The 18,604-nt window shown below is 30.0% G+C and overlaps 1 protein-coding gene across 1 annotated transcript in view; it reads left to right on the plus strand.

Annotated features, from left to right (window-relative positions):
- LOC107447604 (B-cell receptor CD22-like) overlaps nt 1–18,604 on the plus strand; it is a 401,378-nt gene that overhangs the window by 250,371 nt on the left and 132,403 nt on the right. Inside the window, exon 4 of the mRNA XM_071177281.1 lies at nt 11,487–11,804. Coding sequence (XP_071033382.1) covers nt 11,487–11,804 — 318 coding nt within the window. The remainder of the gene's footprint in view (nt 1–11,486; nt 11,805–18,604) is intronic.

Consider the following 18,604-nt stretch of genomic DNA (forward strand, 5'->3'; position numbering starts at 1 on the left):
ATTACTAGAATTTTATAAAAATTTAAGTCCAGATAATTTCCCAAATCTAATTACTCATGCAATGAAGATAATGACAATGTTCGGCTCATCTTATATATGCGAACAAATCTTTTCAACAATGAAGCTTAGGAAAACTTCTTTAAGAAACAGAATTACAGATGAGCACCTTTCATCAGTTTTAAGAATTTCTGCTTCGCAAATGGAACCGGACTATGATGAAATTTTGAAGAAACAGTCTCAATTTCATTTTTCTCATGCACCATCAACCAGTAATGACACCAGAAAATAAAGTGATAATACTTCACATCAAGAACTACACTAAATTCATTTTGTATTTTGTGCTTATAATTTTCTTACCTTTTGCTTTTTTACTATTAAAATAATAAGTGTATATAATAATATATGTATATGTTTATAGAACACATAAATTTTTTAACGATTAAGCACTATTCTTTGGCCCGCTACGATTGTCTAGTTATTACAAATGGCCCGTCTTAAAAAAAGTTTCCCCACCACTGTTCTAGTGGAACTCAGATTTCATGATTAATTTAACTAGCATTTGTACGCATCTTAACACAACAAAGACTACAAATTATTTTTAAAATATTTATTATGAAGAATAAGCATGTAGGTTAGGAACGGCGTCTTGTTTAGTTCTGAATTAATTTTCGGCTTTATAAGTCGAAATGGTCACTCTTTTTACGGAACCCCGGCATGAAGAATGAACTTGTATGGCTGGAGTAGTGCCTTGTATTGTTCTGAATGAATTTTCGGTGTATGCAAATTGTTGAAAATGAAACTAAATTAAAATTTTAGTTGAATAAAAATGTGAAAGAGCTGTTGCAAACATTGAGAATAATGGTTATCAGAGAAATATGAATTAAAAAGATCAACAAAAGCAAAATATTCGGAATTGCAAAATTGACTTGCTTGACTGAATTGACTGGCCAGATGTAAATGAGAAGAACAAAATAGTAAGCGTAAAGTTGCAACAAAAACGAAAACATAAAGCTAAGAAACAAAAGTAGAAAAACCACAGTAGCCAAAAGAGAGAAAAAATGAAAATCACAACAAGAAAGCTCACAGCAGCAGAGAGCGAATCAGGGTAAAATTTATTTCCACGCGCTATGGGGAGGTCGTGAGAAACTAATGTCGTTAACAGAGAAATCAGCATTTATATGAATGAAATAAGATTCCAAAGAATCAAGATGAGCTAGTGAGACTGGGAGGAGAAAAATTTTGGCAGTGTCGAAATTGAATTTATGCCTAAGATTCCAATAATATGCAGCAATTGCTGACTTCTAATATTCTTGATAAAGGACATACTTTAAGTCTAAATTCTGAAACGAGTCCTTTTTGCCCGATGTAGCCAATTTCGTACTGACAAGAAATATGGTAAATGCAAAAGCGATTATCAAAACTAATAAGATCCCTACAAAAATTACGAGGGTAAATTTGAAAGTAAAAACTGACTGCGCATCGTGTCCACGCATCCTGTCAGTTGGCAAGTCTTTCACTACACCACCATTACGTTTCACGTCTTTGCCAGAGTTGTTTACATGGTAATGCTGCTTCATTTGCCATCATGTCCATCAGTAATCCCGCTGATTGTGAAATGCGTTCAGCTATTCGGTTTTTAATAGTATAAAAAGGTAAATACTGCTGAAATTCAACGTCAGCTTGTTGAAGTTTATGGTAAAGATGTAATGAATGATGGAAATGTGCCTAAATGGCTTAGATTTTTCAATGAAGGAAGAACAAATATTCTTGATGAAGAGCAACCGGGACGAACTATAGACGCAAATGGGAAGTACTGGATCCTCCACCATACAGCCCTGATTTAGCACTGTCAGACATTCACCTGTTTCTAAAACTTAGGGAATTTCTGTGTAAAAAGCGCTTGGGAAAAGGTTGGACGCTTGGCGCTTGGACTTGTTGAAAGAAATTGTACTAACTGGTTGAATGGTCAGATGGTATAGTTCTTTGATGATGGGATGCAAAAGCTGATGCACTGACTTGACTTTTGAATGTGTTCAATTAAAAAAGTGCATACTTCAGGGGTCGCAAAGTAATATTTAACTCAAGAAAAACCAAAATTCTATAGATATCTAACGGATTACTGATGGACAAGTTGGGTCATAAAAATCATCAAATCCAATTTCATTGACGGAAGAGAGTTGAAACGGTGGATTTTAGAACCGCTTTTATTTTTATGGTACAATCAAACTAATATTTAATTCTCCTTCTGGTTTTCCTAACTGTTAATTTGGCAGATTTCAATAGCGTTTTTGTTTCAACCTCGCTCAAATAATAGTTTTCTACCCTATGATGTGCACTTGTATGTGAGAATTATTCGAAAAATATATATTAAGAGAGAATTCTTACGAAACAACCTGTTAATAAACATCTTTTCGAAATAGCATTTGTGCAATACAAAGTAACACTTATTTTTCTTAAAAATAAATTTAAAATTAAGGAAATTTTTCCGCAATTTTTTACATACAACGTAAGAAAATGACATATAAATAATTGAGCGATTGAAAATGTTAATAAAATAATCGTCGGCATAATGAGAGAAAAGTGACCTTTCTTGTAAAGAAAAAATATAAAATATAGTTTTACTTACATTTTGCAATCAAAAATTTGCAAAGACATCTACATATAGCAATTTTGATGATCAATAATCTATCAATCAAACTACGACAAATTTACCTTTTTTCCATTAACTCAAGGTACCAAAAGGATTTTTTTCCTCTTCCGTCAGACTTAGTGTCTAGCACCTGCTGATAATTTGTTCTAAATATGCGCTAATTTTTATGTTTCACTCAGTTTAACCGCTGTCAGCTCTTTTGTCTTAATTCTTCGCTCAACATCATTATCATACCACCAGTAGAAATTTAAAAAAAATCCTGGTCTTAAATTGAGCATGTAGACATGTAAAACAAAAACAATAGTTTAAAAAAACATAAGTTAGTTGTACATTCTTACACAAGTAAAATTATACATTGAGAAAGAAAGTAAGAGCAAAACTAACAGAATATGATAAAATTTACGGTGTTTCTGACTCTTTGGGAATACCAAATTTTTCATAGCTTTTACCGTAAAGCTTTCGTAATAATCTTTGTAAAATTAACAATATAATATGTTTTAAGATTATGTAATAAAATTTGGCAACTTAGGTAAAATTTTGTAATTTTATCACAATACCTTAGAGCGAGGCATATGTACCAGTTTTGTATTATTTACTAGATATATGGTTAAAAGAACTAATTCTAAAAACCAGAATTTAAATTAAACCGTTACCATATGAAGGGAAAAATTACCAAATGAATGGTTAAAGAGCCCTATATTTTAGTTTTTAAATCAGAATAATAATATTTTACTAAAAATGCCCGGTAATTTTTGCGAGAATATTTTTCCCCACGTGTGTAAAAACCACATTTTTGAAACTACGCAAAAAATCTATCACATTACTCCTTAGAAAATATTCGCGAATAGTTTTATGGATTCAAGTATATATTCAAATTTTTAAACTAAAAATTTTATGCCGAAGTTTTTTATGGTACTTAAATATAAGGAAATATTTTTCCCAGAAAGTTTCTGAACAAAATGTATAAACTTTTTAGATGCCAGACTTTTTAACCACACCTACGCAGTCAGAATTTTTCCACAGCTTTAGAAGTTCAAACAAAATATAAAACAATCTAACTCTGAGAAGAATTCTGAATCTAGATTTTATGTTAGATCCTTACTTTATGGACTTTTTTCTTAGACATCCTCAAAAACAGAAAAGATTTTTTTTTGTTCGAAAAAGTGATTTTCTCTTTTGTTCGGGGAGTCTTTCCCACCCTCATAATATCTGCTTTTTGTTGTTCGGAAAAATTCTAAGGGACTAGGAAGTGCTTTGGTTTGATAGTTCTGTTTCTTTTTTTTTTCTTTTTTATATGGAGGTAGAAGCAGTTTCGAAAGTTTGTTTCGAATTGCAGGAATCAAGCGAGGTATCAAAAAATAAAATAATTCTTTATTAAACAGATATTTGTGCTTAAAGTTTTTAAAGAATAAAATGAATTTGTTTCCAATAAATAACCCCCGTTTAAAAAATTATAATAAATTTAATTTGTGTTCATTAAAAATGACTCATTCTTTAAATAAATAATTATTTTTGTAATATGTTTGTATTTAATTCTTTAAGAAAGTAAATTACCTGCTATCTAAATTACTATTTTACCAAACATAATAGATCAAATTCCAGATCACACGAAGTAAATAATTATCTAAATAACCGTTTTGTCATGAAAAAATTGTGAAAAAAGAAATCAAATTCGTGATGATGCTAGACATATCGATAAAAATAAATGTCAAACATAAATTATTTGTTATCTAAATATTTAGTTTGTCGCACATATAAAATATCGAATTCCAAATCGCGTGAAATAAATAATTAATTGTCTAAGTAACTGTTTTGTAGAGAAAAATTGTACCAGTCATAAAAAGTCAAAATGAGGATAATTCTAATCAAATCACTAAAAATAAATCATAAAAATTTATTAATATCTAAACTATTTTGCCAAACATACAATATCGAATTCCAAATCACGCTAAACAAGTATTTAATTACCTAAATAATAGTTTTATAATGAAAATATGATAAAATCCTAAACAATAAATTTGTCGATAATGATATACATATCATAAAAAATAAATCTAAAATATAAAAATTGATAGTCTGAACAACTATTTTGTCAAACATATAATATCAAACTTGAGATCATGCTAAATAGATATTTAATTATATAAAAAACTACTTTGTAAAGGAAATATGAGAAATTCCTACAAAATCAAATTGCTGATAATGACATCAGAAATATAAAAAGATGAATATGAAATATTATTTATTGATTATCAAGCAAATCTATCACTATGTTTGACAAATCTAGTTTGTCAAATAAAAAATATCGAAATTCAGATCACTCAAAATAAATAATTAATTTTATGAATAACTCTTTTTGAAAAGAAATATTGTATAAGCCAAAAAAAGATAATTTGTTGACTGCAACAAATATATCATTCATTGATTAAATATTCCTTTTGTGTCTGCCACTGCTCATTTAAAAAAAATAGCTTTGATCCCAAATTTTTGTAATTGTTGACAATTTGCCCAAATAAATAATGCTCTGAATTTACTTAGCATAAAATAATTACAAAAAAGAGACTTTTTACTAAAAAGTCACATTTAAGTACTGAAATGAAAGTGTGGAAATGAAGGAGAATAGTTTAAAAGTTAAAGTCATTTTCATTGAATTTAAATGTTAAAATCCGAAACAGTTTAGTCTAACTTAGTAACGCAAGAGCTATGTGGCAACTAGACAACATTTCAGTCATTTCAGAGATCATTTATTACCACCAGTTCGTTACTTGATTACGTTATTTAATTATATCTCATTTGGGAGATTTTTATTCTGAACATTTGATGTTTAAAGAAATAGACACAGCTTGAAATTTGTGTTTAAGAAATTGAACGCAGCTCACAATGAGTATTTAAAAAAATGAGCACAGCTCAAAATACGTGTTCAAGAAAATTGGTAATGAGTGTTTAAGAAAATGGACACACCTTGAAATACATATTAAAGAAATGGACATGGCATTTGATTTAATTTTTTAAACTTCACTTATAAAAATATTGAACAAAATAAATTAAAAAAATATTGAAATAGATCTGAATGAAATCGTAATGTCTTTCATCTGATTAAATCGCTTTGTACAATTTTTTAATAAGTCCTTCAAGAAAAAATCTTTAAAAAAAACCACAGTTCTTTTTATAAGATAAGATTATCACGGATACAATAAATTTTGAATAGGGTTATTAAATTGAAGTTGCACGAATTGAGATATTTCAAAACCATTTTATCGCTTGTTGTTCCGAATACGTAGAAATCGACTGAAAAGTTACATCTGCAGAATACCCCACCCCAATGTCCTAGACTTTGCCCATTAGTGTTTAACAAGATTTTTCAAGGCCTTTTTCGAAAAATTAAGACTGTTTTATAAGGCTCTGTTATCACATGAAATTATGTTTTTTTTTTCTGTTATATGAGCAGCTCCAGTGCTACATAATGCTCCTGGCTCATAAAAATGTGTGAAAATTGGAAATAAGGCACTTATTTTCATAATTTTCGCCAAATTGGCGATTTTCAAAGAAAAGCTTAAGAACTTTTTTAAATACTGTACTCAGGACTGTTTGGTCAAGTTCAGCCTATCTTTTGCCAGCGCCCACGATGCTTATTCTGAAAATGGCGCAAAACAACAATATGGACAAAAGATACAGTTTTGAAAAAATTTAAAGTGTTTGTGGTCTCTTTTTTTTAATATTTTAAAACGTACTCCAATGCTGCATTATCTGGACTCATAAAAATTTCCAAAAATTTGGAATAATTTTCCTTTTGGTGGAAAAATGTCGCCAATTTAACAATTTTTCAAAAACTTTAATAATTTTTAAAATATTTTAGTTATTTGTTCGTTCGCTTCAAGTGTAAAGCATTTAAACTAAGGTTTCTTCTTATTTTCCTTGGCAAAAGAGCTCCAAATAACTAACAAAGATAAATACATAACTAAAGTATTTTAAAAGTTCTTAAACTTTTTGTGAAAGTCGCCAATTTGGCGACCTTTTTCCTCCTAGATAAAAGTTATCAAAATCAAAGTCTTGTTTCCAATTTTCACACATTTTTATGAGTCCAGATAATGTAGCATTGGAATAAGCTTTTAATTACTGAAAAATAAGATCAGATACGCATCTCATTTTCTCTGAACTGTGGCTTTTCTCTGTGTTGACGTTTTACACCATTTTCAGAACAAACTTAGAAGGAGCTGACTGCAAATCGATCTAACGGTCATGAATAACCATTGCAAACTCACATCAATAATGAAAACAATATATTATTTGCCAAAAAGAATTATTTCAAGCGACGACAGAACCTTTGAAATCCAGGCTTAAGCTTATTCTTTAGAAAGTAAGGAAAAACAAGTAGAAAATACCTCGTTTGGTTGTTAATTTCGGGTAGAACACTGAAGAGACACATTGTTTTGTTTCTCAAGCAGGCTTTTTGAGCTGTGTCCAGAATAAAGAGCTCATCGATGATCTGCTTTCCAAATATATTAATAAACTGCGCTTTCTGTTTGGAATTTTTATTTGCCATTTGCTTCAAAATTTGCTCTATTCATTATTAAAATCCTCATGGGATTGGTCAAATACATAAGTCATGCAAAATTTTGGATAAGATTAACCATTTTTTGTGCTTCTAGTAAAGTAGTAGTAACTAAAACAATTTTTGCTTAGTTTTTAAATAAATGAAAAAAAGCCATTCAAACCCAATCTGGTTTTGATACATGAACTTATTGTCTTTTTTTTTCGTTGGTTTTAATAGGAAAAAACAAGAGTACAAATAGGAAGTTAGACCATTAACACAATTGAACTGTCGCAGATATTTTTCAAAGCAACAAAGGATCTAGTAGAGTGATGTATAAATGTAATATGAAATTGCAAATGTAATAATTATTTTAATAGTTAATAATAATAATTATTATTATTTTAATAAGAATATTTGAGGATATAAAAAATAATAGCGAACTGAATGCAATATCAGGTAATAAAAGCAGTAATTATTCTACATTAAAATACTTGGTATTATTAAAATAGTAGGGGATTTGCGCAAAAATTACACGAAGGTTATAAAAGCAATAAATATATTACCTTAAAAGTTTTTGTGGTAATTAACGAAACAGTGAATTCGCGCGAAGGCCAAAAAGGTAGTTATTGTTTTGCGTATTTGAGGTGTTATATGAGGCAAGTAAACTTAATAAATAACGAGAGAGGCTATAAACGTAATAATTTTGTGCCAAGACGTTATAATAATCTTAACTATTGTAGTAATACTGGATTAACGATGAAGTTTTTTCAGGCTACAAATGTTGTGATAGATAGACGTAAAAATAATTTGAAGCTAAAAGTGTAATTGTCAATTTGCGCTAAGATTACTTGAAGCTATAAATGTAATAATAAGAATGAATATTTTAGTTGATTAAAAATCTTCACTGACTTCAAAAATATGCAGATGGAGATAAAAAAAACATGTTTTTAGCGCTCAGAAATAGGCACCCATTTTCAAGATTTGTCAGGCTAGAATGGGCGCCTATTTTTGAGCACTTGCAACCTCTCGACTTTTATTTAGATCTGCTTATTTTTGAAATCAATGAAGCTTTTTCTTTAATCAAGTAAAGCATTACCGCCTCAGTTTTTTGTGATTATTTATTTAAAAATAAAGATTGCTTGAGACTATAAATGAAATAAATAATGTGTTATCGATAAAATTTTCCCAAGCTATAAATATTAATATATTAAACTATAGATCACCCGAGGCCGTAAATGTTACAGAGGGCATACCTAAAAATTATTAAAAGTTAAAAATATAGCAGTGGACTAAAAAGAAATTTGAACATTCAAAGGATCAGCAAATTTGAATTTCTATAAAGATTTTGTTTCTTACATAAGTGTTGCTTGTACACATGCTGTTAGAAAAATTGGTTCAATGTTCACCGATGGTTCAAGGTAGCCACATAGTGTCGAGCCAATAACCTGGGTACCATGAACCATAGCGTGGTTCAAATTTTCTCCAACATCAATAAAGTGTTTAATCGATTTATGATAATTTTCAAGTTGAACTATAAGATTGTCTCATCAAGTATAAGAAGTAAAGAAACATGGTTCAATTTGTCACAATATTGAACTTGCACCGAACTTTAACGATATTGCTGCGTAGTATATTCCAAAATTTCTGGCGCTGTAGATAATTTTATTAAAAGTCAATAATCTATTATAGCTCGTATTTAAAATAAAATAATGCATAGAGATGAAAAATATCAATTTGCTATATTAGACCACTTTTGCTCTCATTTCTTCATTTTGCAGCGCTTTTTATTAAAGCCATCTATAATAGGCTAGATGAAAGAATATGGATGCGTTCGAAATAGAATTTCAATAAATAATTTTCCATGCCAGCCTATAAATCAAGCCAATCAATTTAATTAACTACACCCAAATGACCCCCTAACTACGCGAAGGGCGACACCACACGCTTACCTTATTAAAATGCCAAATCGATTTCAACAAAGAGCGATTAACTCTAATTACATTGTTTCCTACACCACTTCCTTCGCCAAATAATTCGCCAATATTAAATGAGTTCAAGCGATTAATAGAAAGCTCGTCGAAAAAGGATTTTCTAGAAAGACTAATGTGGCTTTCTAGGCACCAACCGCTAACTCACACATTTCCAAAGATAAAATAATTAATTCGTCCTTTGTCATAACCATTAATGGCTGATAATTAAACGTCTTCAAATGCCTTGTTATTAAGCGGGAGAAAAAATGGGCATCCAAGCAATTAATAGCCGATGTCATAGGATCCGACGTATCCGGTTTCAAGCACAAAAAAAAGATCCGGTAGTCCGGATTTACACTGGTCGCTGTGAGACAGTTTTTGATTAATTGCCGTGCCAAAATTAACGAGCCTTTTTTGAGTATGAACGAAATTGCTTTGGGTTTTAAAAAATGAAAAAAAAAAAGTAGTTACAGCAGTGGTTTGAAAAAGAGGTAAAAAATTTCATTTCTAGAAAAATTCTACAAAAATGGGATAAGAAACAAGTAAGGCATGTTCTAATTAAGGGTAAAAGTTATTACCTTTTTTTTCATTCTTGATCTCAAGAAAATTTAAATTACATCGGGACTTTTAATCTTTTCAAAGATTTCTTTGGTCGTATTTGTCACATGATATAAAAGAAGTTTCTTATTCAGATTCAGTACTTAATAATCATAAATTGTTCGAATATTTCGTTAATGATTTCATAGAGTAATAATTTAATGCTTTCTCTAATGTTTGAGGAAATCAGGAAATTGTATTTTTTTTTCCTTAAACCCTCTTATTCATAAAATTTTAATAAAACTGTTATTGTTATTGTAGTTATCGTTACATTTCCTTCAAGTAACTAAACTACTTAAAGTTGAAAGAACTATTTTAAAGTACAAATTGCGGTTTCCTTTAAATGTTCGAATACTAAAAGTTAGAATTCAATAGTAAAAATTACAATACTAAAAGTAAAAATTCAGAGCAGAGAATATTAAAGAATGCTTGCACGAGTTTCCAATTTTGCTTTTATTCTACGAAGAACATTAGTTTTACTTCTGGTTCTAATTTTTTCTTTTATCTGAGAAAGTTTTTTGGACATTTAAAATAGTAATTTATCTATGTAAATAAACAAAAGAGTTCAGGTGTGCGTGTGTCGACCTCTCTCAAAACTCTAGAACTTTTTGGCTCAAATCTGTCCAGAATTCGAAAATCAGTATGTAAAATTTCAATAAATATGGTCAGATGGAAGGGTTGAGAAATAAATTTTCCTCATACAGCTTTCGTCTACTAATGTCGTGAACAGGGTTCGAATCCTTGCAATGGCTGGGCGATACGAATTCCCCATCCGGCTTGTGCGGACCACAGTGCTGACGTGAAATATCCTCAGTGGTAGACAGATCATAGGTTAGAGTCCCCTTGCCGTGAAGCTAGCATGGGAGATTCCCGTGGTTTTTTTCTCCAGGTAATGCATATATGGATTAGTTCCATCAAAAAGTCCTCCACGAAGGCAAATTTCTCCCAATAACCTTAGACAGGAGTTCCCTTGTCTTCTGGATTGGGTTTAAAATTACAAGGCTACGGAGTTGAACATTAGTAGTCGTAAACCCAAAATATTGGTATATGTTGCTCCATTTTGGTTTTTGGTGATTATCTGCGAATACTCTGTTTTGATGAAACCATCCACAGCAGTAGTAGTAGCAGTAATTAATTTACATCGCACTAGAGCTGCACAATGGGGTATTGGCGGCGGTTTAAGAAACACGCATGAGGATGACCCTGAATACATGCCATCATAATTTTTAACCCCTGAAGAGAAGATGGTTTCCCTGCTTTGGTAGATTGACGATCTGCGCATGAAGACGATCTGCGCATTAACTTTACGGTAGAACAGTTTAACGAGGACTGATACCGCGTAACCAGACACTTCTCCAGACAGACTGATTAAAGTAGTCGCTGCCAGTGTTTGACTTCGGTGTTCTACTGGAAATCGTATATTTACGACCAGTCCACTGCGGAACCCTCCCACGACAGATGTACCCATATCTATTTCTCGCGTTTCATTAAATGCTATTTTAATGTCTGACTCTCATGTAGAGACATATTTTACTCATATAATATTCAGCGTATTTATTCGTTCACCGAACTTTGTGCATACATCTTGTAGAAAGAGTGTAACTTTAACTGTAACTATAGTTTCTTTAGTGACATAATTTTATTAATTGCTAAATTGTATTTAATGCATCTAAAAATGATTTAATATTTAATTCAACCATATGATAATTAATGTTATGAAATTTCCTTTTCACAGTGAAACCTGTATCATTGCGCGTACGTGGACCAACAACACCAGTAGTCGCCGGAGAAATGGTTTCTTTAACATGTACGGTCGAAGGTTCGAGACCAGCAGCTTCCATCACTTGGTTCAACAGATCACGTGAAGTGGAACCCCAACCTCCAGCATCGCAAGATCTGATGAGTGATGCCACATACCGGACATCTTCTACACTAGTTTTTATAGCCTCGCGGCACGACCATTTGGGTGATTTTTGTTGCCAAGGTCTCAATGAAGTTCAGAAACTACAGCATCAACCACCTCTTCTGCATGCAGTGACTTTAGATGTGCTTTGTAAGTTGATAGCATTTGATTTTTCATCTAAACTATTTCTAAAAAACCTTATACGGACATCATCGCAGTTTATTAGCTTATAATTACTCAAAAGTATGAACAATACGTAGATATTCAACATTTAAATATTCTTTTGTTTTTCTTGAAAAAAGTATTAATTTCACCTAAATGAGCAGTAATGTTTAAATTAGTTTTTATCTAGGAATGAAAATGATTTAATTTTACAATATTAATTTAATAAAGTTTTAGCAAATAAATAAATCTACGTAGAAATTTATGTCATCAACGCCAGTCTATAAATGAAATAACAATTTGAAAACTATTATTTAAATTCATTCATTGGAATATATACTTGCGTGTTTAGGTTCTTTAAAAAGATTTTTTTTAAGCTTTCAAAAGTTTTCTTTACATACTTTAAAGTAAAATTTGACTAAATTGTTTGGCGTAATAAATAACAAAATAAATAAAAGTTTAATAAATATAAGTTTCCAAGATTTTAATCGATCAACTAATAATTTTTAGCATCTAGCAATTTTGAAAGCAGCAAGTGTCTAAATGCTTACTTCTTAAATTATTAATTAGTCTATTGCTTCATGTCCTTCAGTTTTAATTTTTCCATGATTTGATTATTTCTTTGAAAGCGTGTAAAATCAAAAGTTGTAATATCTCTCCAATGTTCTCCCTTATTTGAATTTTAATTCAGTTAATTTGAATTTAGCAGTAAAATAAGAGAATCAACAAATTTATTGAACATATTTAATATTTCTGTTCAACTGTGATAACATATAACATTTATAAAATAGATACTATGATAAACATGTTTAAGCAAGAATAATTTTGTAAAGATTCTAAAATCTTTTTAAATTTTTGCATTAAATTATGACAATTTATCAGAAAAATAAAAGAATCTTCAAATTTATTGCACATATTTAATATTTGTATTTAAGTTTGATGGCATAAAATCTTTACTACAAAGATACTATAATAAATATATATAAACAACAATATTTTATAAGGATTCTCAAATCTTTATAAGTTTTGCATTAAATTATGACAATTTAACAGTATAATGAAACAATCCGCAAATTTATTGCACATATGCAATTTTTGTATTTTACTTTGACAACATAAAATATTCACAACATAGATAATATAATAAACATGCATTAACAAGATTATTATTATAAATATTTTCAAATCTTTATAATTTTCACATTAAATTATGAAAATTTTTGTAAATCAGATAAGTTGTCATTGGTGTTAACGTTTTTACAACTTATTTTGACTGCAACTTATTATTACTTAAAATGAGAGAATATTTAAAATTTATTTAGAAACAAAATAAAAATTTAATCAAAAAGACTAAATCAACATAAACTAATTGCATTAATAAACTTTAAAAATAATCCTTTCATTTAAAAAGACTATAGTTACTCTATTCTAAACACAGTAGTTTCAATGATTTTCGAGAACACAGATATTTATAAGAGGGAGTTTTGAGATGAATAATTATATTTTGCTTGTTATATATATATATATATATATATATATATATTATAACTTCCAAAATGTATAACTAACTGTAGAGCACTAATATTTATTTTTACGTATCTAATTTTAGTTAGAACTTCCTTCCAACAGATAAATTTGATATTCTATTTTCGGAGATAACAAAATGATCTCTGAAATATTCATCATAGATTTATTAATTCTATTAAAATAACCAATATTTAGTTTCAGTTCTCCATGGCTTGAAAGTTTTACGTCTACAATTTCAAAACCATTTTAATCTGAACCATTTGTGCATTTCCCAAACGTTTAATAATGGATAGACTTTCGAATCGAATGGAATTATATCTTTCGCATAACTCATATACTTTTACCTTAGTTATTTCGTTCTTCCAACAAGGTATTATACATAATACTTTTATCAGTTCCATTCATATCTCCATATTTCATCCGGGTCTCTGAAATGATTTTTTTTTCTTCACTTTCTCATAATATTGCAAAGCATGTTTCAGTATTTCTTCCTTTGGAGTTCCAATGGGTACCTATAAGGTGCATCTGTTGCGAGGAATTTTAAATCACATGATATATTTTCAATTGGAAATGAAAAATATTGGTAGTTTACATATCGCTTCATCGTTGGAAAATTCATGAGACTCGGCACTCCCAAAAATACATTACAATATCTTTTAGGCAGAAGGAAGAAAAAAAATAATATTTTATGCTGCTAAAGAACTGAAAAGATTTGAAAAAGAAAATTCCTTATTGCCCATGAATAGTAGAATTTTCGTGGAAATCTCGCGAAATTTTTGTTGTATGCCTTTTAAGAATAAATTGTTAGATATTGCTGAAATTTCTTTTAGAAATTCATTTTGAATTATTAGCACTTCAGATGGATTTGATGAATATATATTTCAGTTGCTTCTTTTTCGGTGGCAAATATGGGAAAATAAAAACAAGAGGGGAATTTTTTTGATAAAATTTCAATGAATTTTTCTATGGAGTAGCTAAGTAATTGGTTTCAAATAGAATTAGCGCAAAAGTGATTTTTTCCGATTCAGTTAAGACTATATTCCTAAGATCTTTCTCTAACGTCTGAAAATATGTGAATATTTTCTCGTTTTTAGAATATTAAGTTTGTGTTTTCTTATATTCCTCGTTCAAAGTGCGAATCAATGAAAGGTGCAATTAAATTATTAAAACAAAACAATTTTTTACCAATCAACAAAGGGTTCAAACATAGTTAAAAGATCAATATTTTCTCCGTTTTTTTATTTTAAGGGAATATTATTTTAAATGCATTTTTTCTCTGTTTTCTTTGCCCAAAATTTTTAGAATTCTTTTAGAATCACACTTTTAGAATTGTTTCGAAAAAAAGGGTTACATAACAAAATATTTAATTGTTATTTTACCATTTTAAGCCGGGTTAGCCTGGTCGGTAGGGGGCTGGGCCCATGTCCGAGAGTTCGGGGGTTCGGCAAAAGTAGTAAAGTGAGTTCCCCGTGTAGTAAAGTGACTGATGCACGTTAAATCTGTTGAGTCGCAAAAGTCCTCCATGTTCCCATAATAAATCATAAGCTCTGGGGGTACTGGTTTGGAGAAAGATCGTTCTCAGATTCAGGTCAAAATTACGATCTGTGGATGAATAAATGGATGTATGAATGGGTCCGCCCTATAAACGGGTGCGACGTGTGGTTTGGCAGAAGTCGAATTCTTGGCCATAAATGGGGCCACTGAAAAACAAGAAATGCACACTCCACCTTAAATTTTCTCGGTTTAACCAAGCAGGCTTGCCCGTGTGGCGAGTAGCCTTAGAAACAACAACAACACCATTTTGATATGGACAACCAAAACAGTCAAATAACTATAATAAAAGAAGATGCTAATCAAAAGATTATTGTGAGAAAAATCATTTATTTACTGTTTTCAAATAATACGGTTAAGCAACCAACATTTTATCCTCACCAACTATGCCCATGGCCAATGAAAATTTTAAGTAAACTTTGAAAGTTATAAGATAAACCGTGTGATAGGGATTACGAATTCATTTTTTATTTTACATCATCGGATACCTTATACAATATATGTCTAAGGATGTCTAAGGATCTTACAGTAATAAGTGTGCGGGGAACACTTCATGAACCATTTAGTTCCTCGCAGATGTGTACATATTTTAGTCGATAGGGCTCTGTCAATCTTATAACCCGTTAAGCTAAGGTTTGAGTCCCAGCGAGAAGTTTTCAGTGATATGCTCTCCTTAATGGGCAACCCAGTATTAATGCAACAGATTTGTTTACCACATACTGTATAATATTTCCTATCTCTCACAATAGATGGCACCACTAGATAAAGTAATTAAACGGCTCTCTTGACAAAATACTACTCAACTAAACCTAACTCTAATGTCTATTACTAAAAAAATCTAACTTCAGTATCCAATAAAATTTTATTTTCACGGTTTTACAACCATGCTAGTTTTAGTTACAAAACAGCATAGCATTCGCGATTTTTTTAACCATTCCAAATTATCAATTTACGGGTCTCAAACCCGTAAACATAAATAAATGTTCCGATCCATAAACTTTACAGATTGACAGACTGTCCAATTATACTTAGAATATAGTCAAAACCATTTTTAATACCTTTTTAAATCAAAAACTAGTATATAATAAGTATATATAACAAATATTCTGGTAAGTAGAATGATTTAATTCAGTAATTAAAATTCATGCGTAGGAATTTTCAGTTTATATGAAGTAATTTAATTCATTATTTGTAATAAATTAAATACCTATAACTAAGAGTAATAAAATAGATTATTAAAACGGAATTCCATTTAAATGAAACGAATTGTATCTGGAATAATCCAACTCATTGGTCAAATTTTACTAATGAATTTCTAAATAGTTTATTTAAATGAAATTAATTTTATCATTAATTAATCAGACTTATAAAACCGTACACATTTTTCACCTTAAAATATATTCTCTTCTGAATACACATGTATAACAGCAAAATAAAGATTTTTTTAAATAAAATATAAACCAAATTCATCGATCTAGTATTAGTTATATTACCAATATCGATAATAATTGAGCATTCCAGAAACTATTCTTAATTTTTTGTAGAATGAATTTAACTTGAATCTTTGTACTAAAATAAAGAAATCGGTTGAAATTTAATCAAATAATTTTGAATCATACGACGCAACACGAATAAACATGACGCTGCTAATAACGTTACGGCAGTTTGATTAACAAAGACATCATTTTTAAACACTGCTGAGCAACAGAAACCCTCATTAAATCCTGGAAAAGTTCTATAAATGAGTGGGGGTGGGCAGAAGCAAGAGGTACTCATATTTTATATCTAGGGTAAGGGAAGGAACATGAGTTCTTTTCTCCAGGGATAAGTCATGACTGCAATTTGTGCCTAATTATAAAAGGGATTCATAATTCTCTTTTGGCGCAAAATAGACTTTAATTAATACTCGCCCCTTCTGTAGAAGCAAAATGAGGGACGCTGAACAGTGGAATCGGGGGAAGCAACAACCGTGGTCGTCTTGCCTCGTTAAAGCTTTGTAAGAAGAAAAATTATCTCGTCTTTCCTTTTGTTTTGAGAACAGAAGATAAATTGGAGATAATAAGGACATAAAAACCGGTGAATTATAATATCAATGCATTGTTCTGATTGGGTTTTTTTTATTATTATTTATAAGTAGAAGTAATTTTTTGAACAAAAGTTACGCGACAGCGAAACTGCAGCTTAATTATAAATAATTACTCGAGCAAGTAAATTGTTTTCATTTTTTTCATCAATTATAGACATTGTAATAATTTTATACTGCTGTGGGCATGTTTTTTTTTAATACAATGTTATTTAGCCACACACACTATTTGCGCAATATTATTTAGCCCTCTGAGTGAAGTTCCCGGTTTATTCCAAACTTCAACCCTGCGGTTTTTGGCTCTAAAAACAGGTTTTTCCCATTTTTTTTCCTGTTAGGAAATAGTATAGGGGAAATTTGCGCATTTTGGACTAAATTCTAAACATTTCGGACGAAATGCAGAAGACACATTATGTATGTCCACATAACAATGTGAATAAAAAGCAATATCCAATCTTAAATAATGAAAGACATATAAAAAGTAAAATATTGCATTAAGTATCAAAGTAATAAAATTTAATGTAAAAATTAAATATATAATAAGTTAATTATGTAATAATAAAATATGTTAAGTAAGGATCTGAAAAGTAATTGATAAAAACATGAAAATTGGTAAACTGATGACCTGTTTCGAAAATAATGTGTTATTTACAACATGTATAACAAAAGAGAAACGTAAAATTCAGATTTATCAAGGGTCTTAATTTTATGTCCGAATTATTTTTGACTCGTAATCCCTCCGTAATGATGCATCGCAGAAATTTTAATACTTATTTGGAGATACAACAATTTTAGGCTCTTTATTCTTACATGAACTAGTAAAATGGGTAAAAACCAATGAAAAGGGTAAGGAAATGAACAAAAAAAATGCACATTAACAACAAGGTAGATTATAATGGAGGCAGTAGACAAAAGTGAAATAGTTAAGTTAAATCGATTTGCAAGTTATGTCTGGTTCACATCTGTTAAAACGCCTCCCTCTTCTGCGTTAATTGTCAAGAATCATTGAAACAAAAATACAGATTTAAATAACTATGTTACCTATTGAAATAAACAAGAATAATTGGATACCTGAAAGTAACGTTCTCGTAGGTTGACTATGGCGTTTGTTGATTCAGAAACAAATCAGATTCGACACAAAGGCTTGACGTCGCTTATAGTAATCCAATTAAGTCTGATTTAAATCATATGGATAGGCATAATCACTTTAGCCTTCATAAATACTGACGAAGCTGTGTTCCTTAAACTATTCCTTCCTATTTATATATCAATTACGCAGAACGAAACAAAAAAAAACATTCATGAGTTAAGAAAGTTAAAATTATGAATTTTTGATGACTCTTATCACAATTTATTTTTGTATATAAAAATTGTTTATAGGGGATTGAAACTACTGAACGCAATTAATTCATATAATTCAGCCTTTTTTGCTTGAAAATATATTTCGTTTTTTATATTGAGTGAAGAATTATGACATGGTAAGAAAAATATAGAATGAAACTTTAATAAGTGTGGGTATTCATGACGTTCGAAAATTGATGGAAATGAATGGAGAAAAAAAATTATAATTTTTCGTTTTCTTGAAGAAAAACAGTCTAAAAAATAACGACGGACTTGCAGAAGAGCA

This window comes from Parasteatoda tepidariorum, chromosome 2 (genome assembly GCF_043381705.1).
Source record: "Parasteatoda tepidariorum isolate YZ-2023 chromosome 2, CAS_Ptep_4.0, whole genome shotgun sequence".
Lineage (NCBI taxonomy): Eukaryota > Metazoa > Arthropoda > Arachnida > Araneae > Theridiidae > Parasteatoda > Parasteatoda tepidariorum.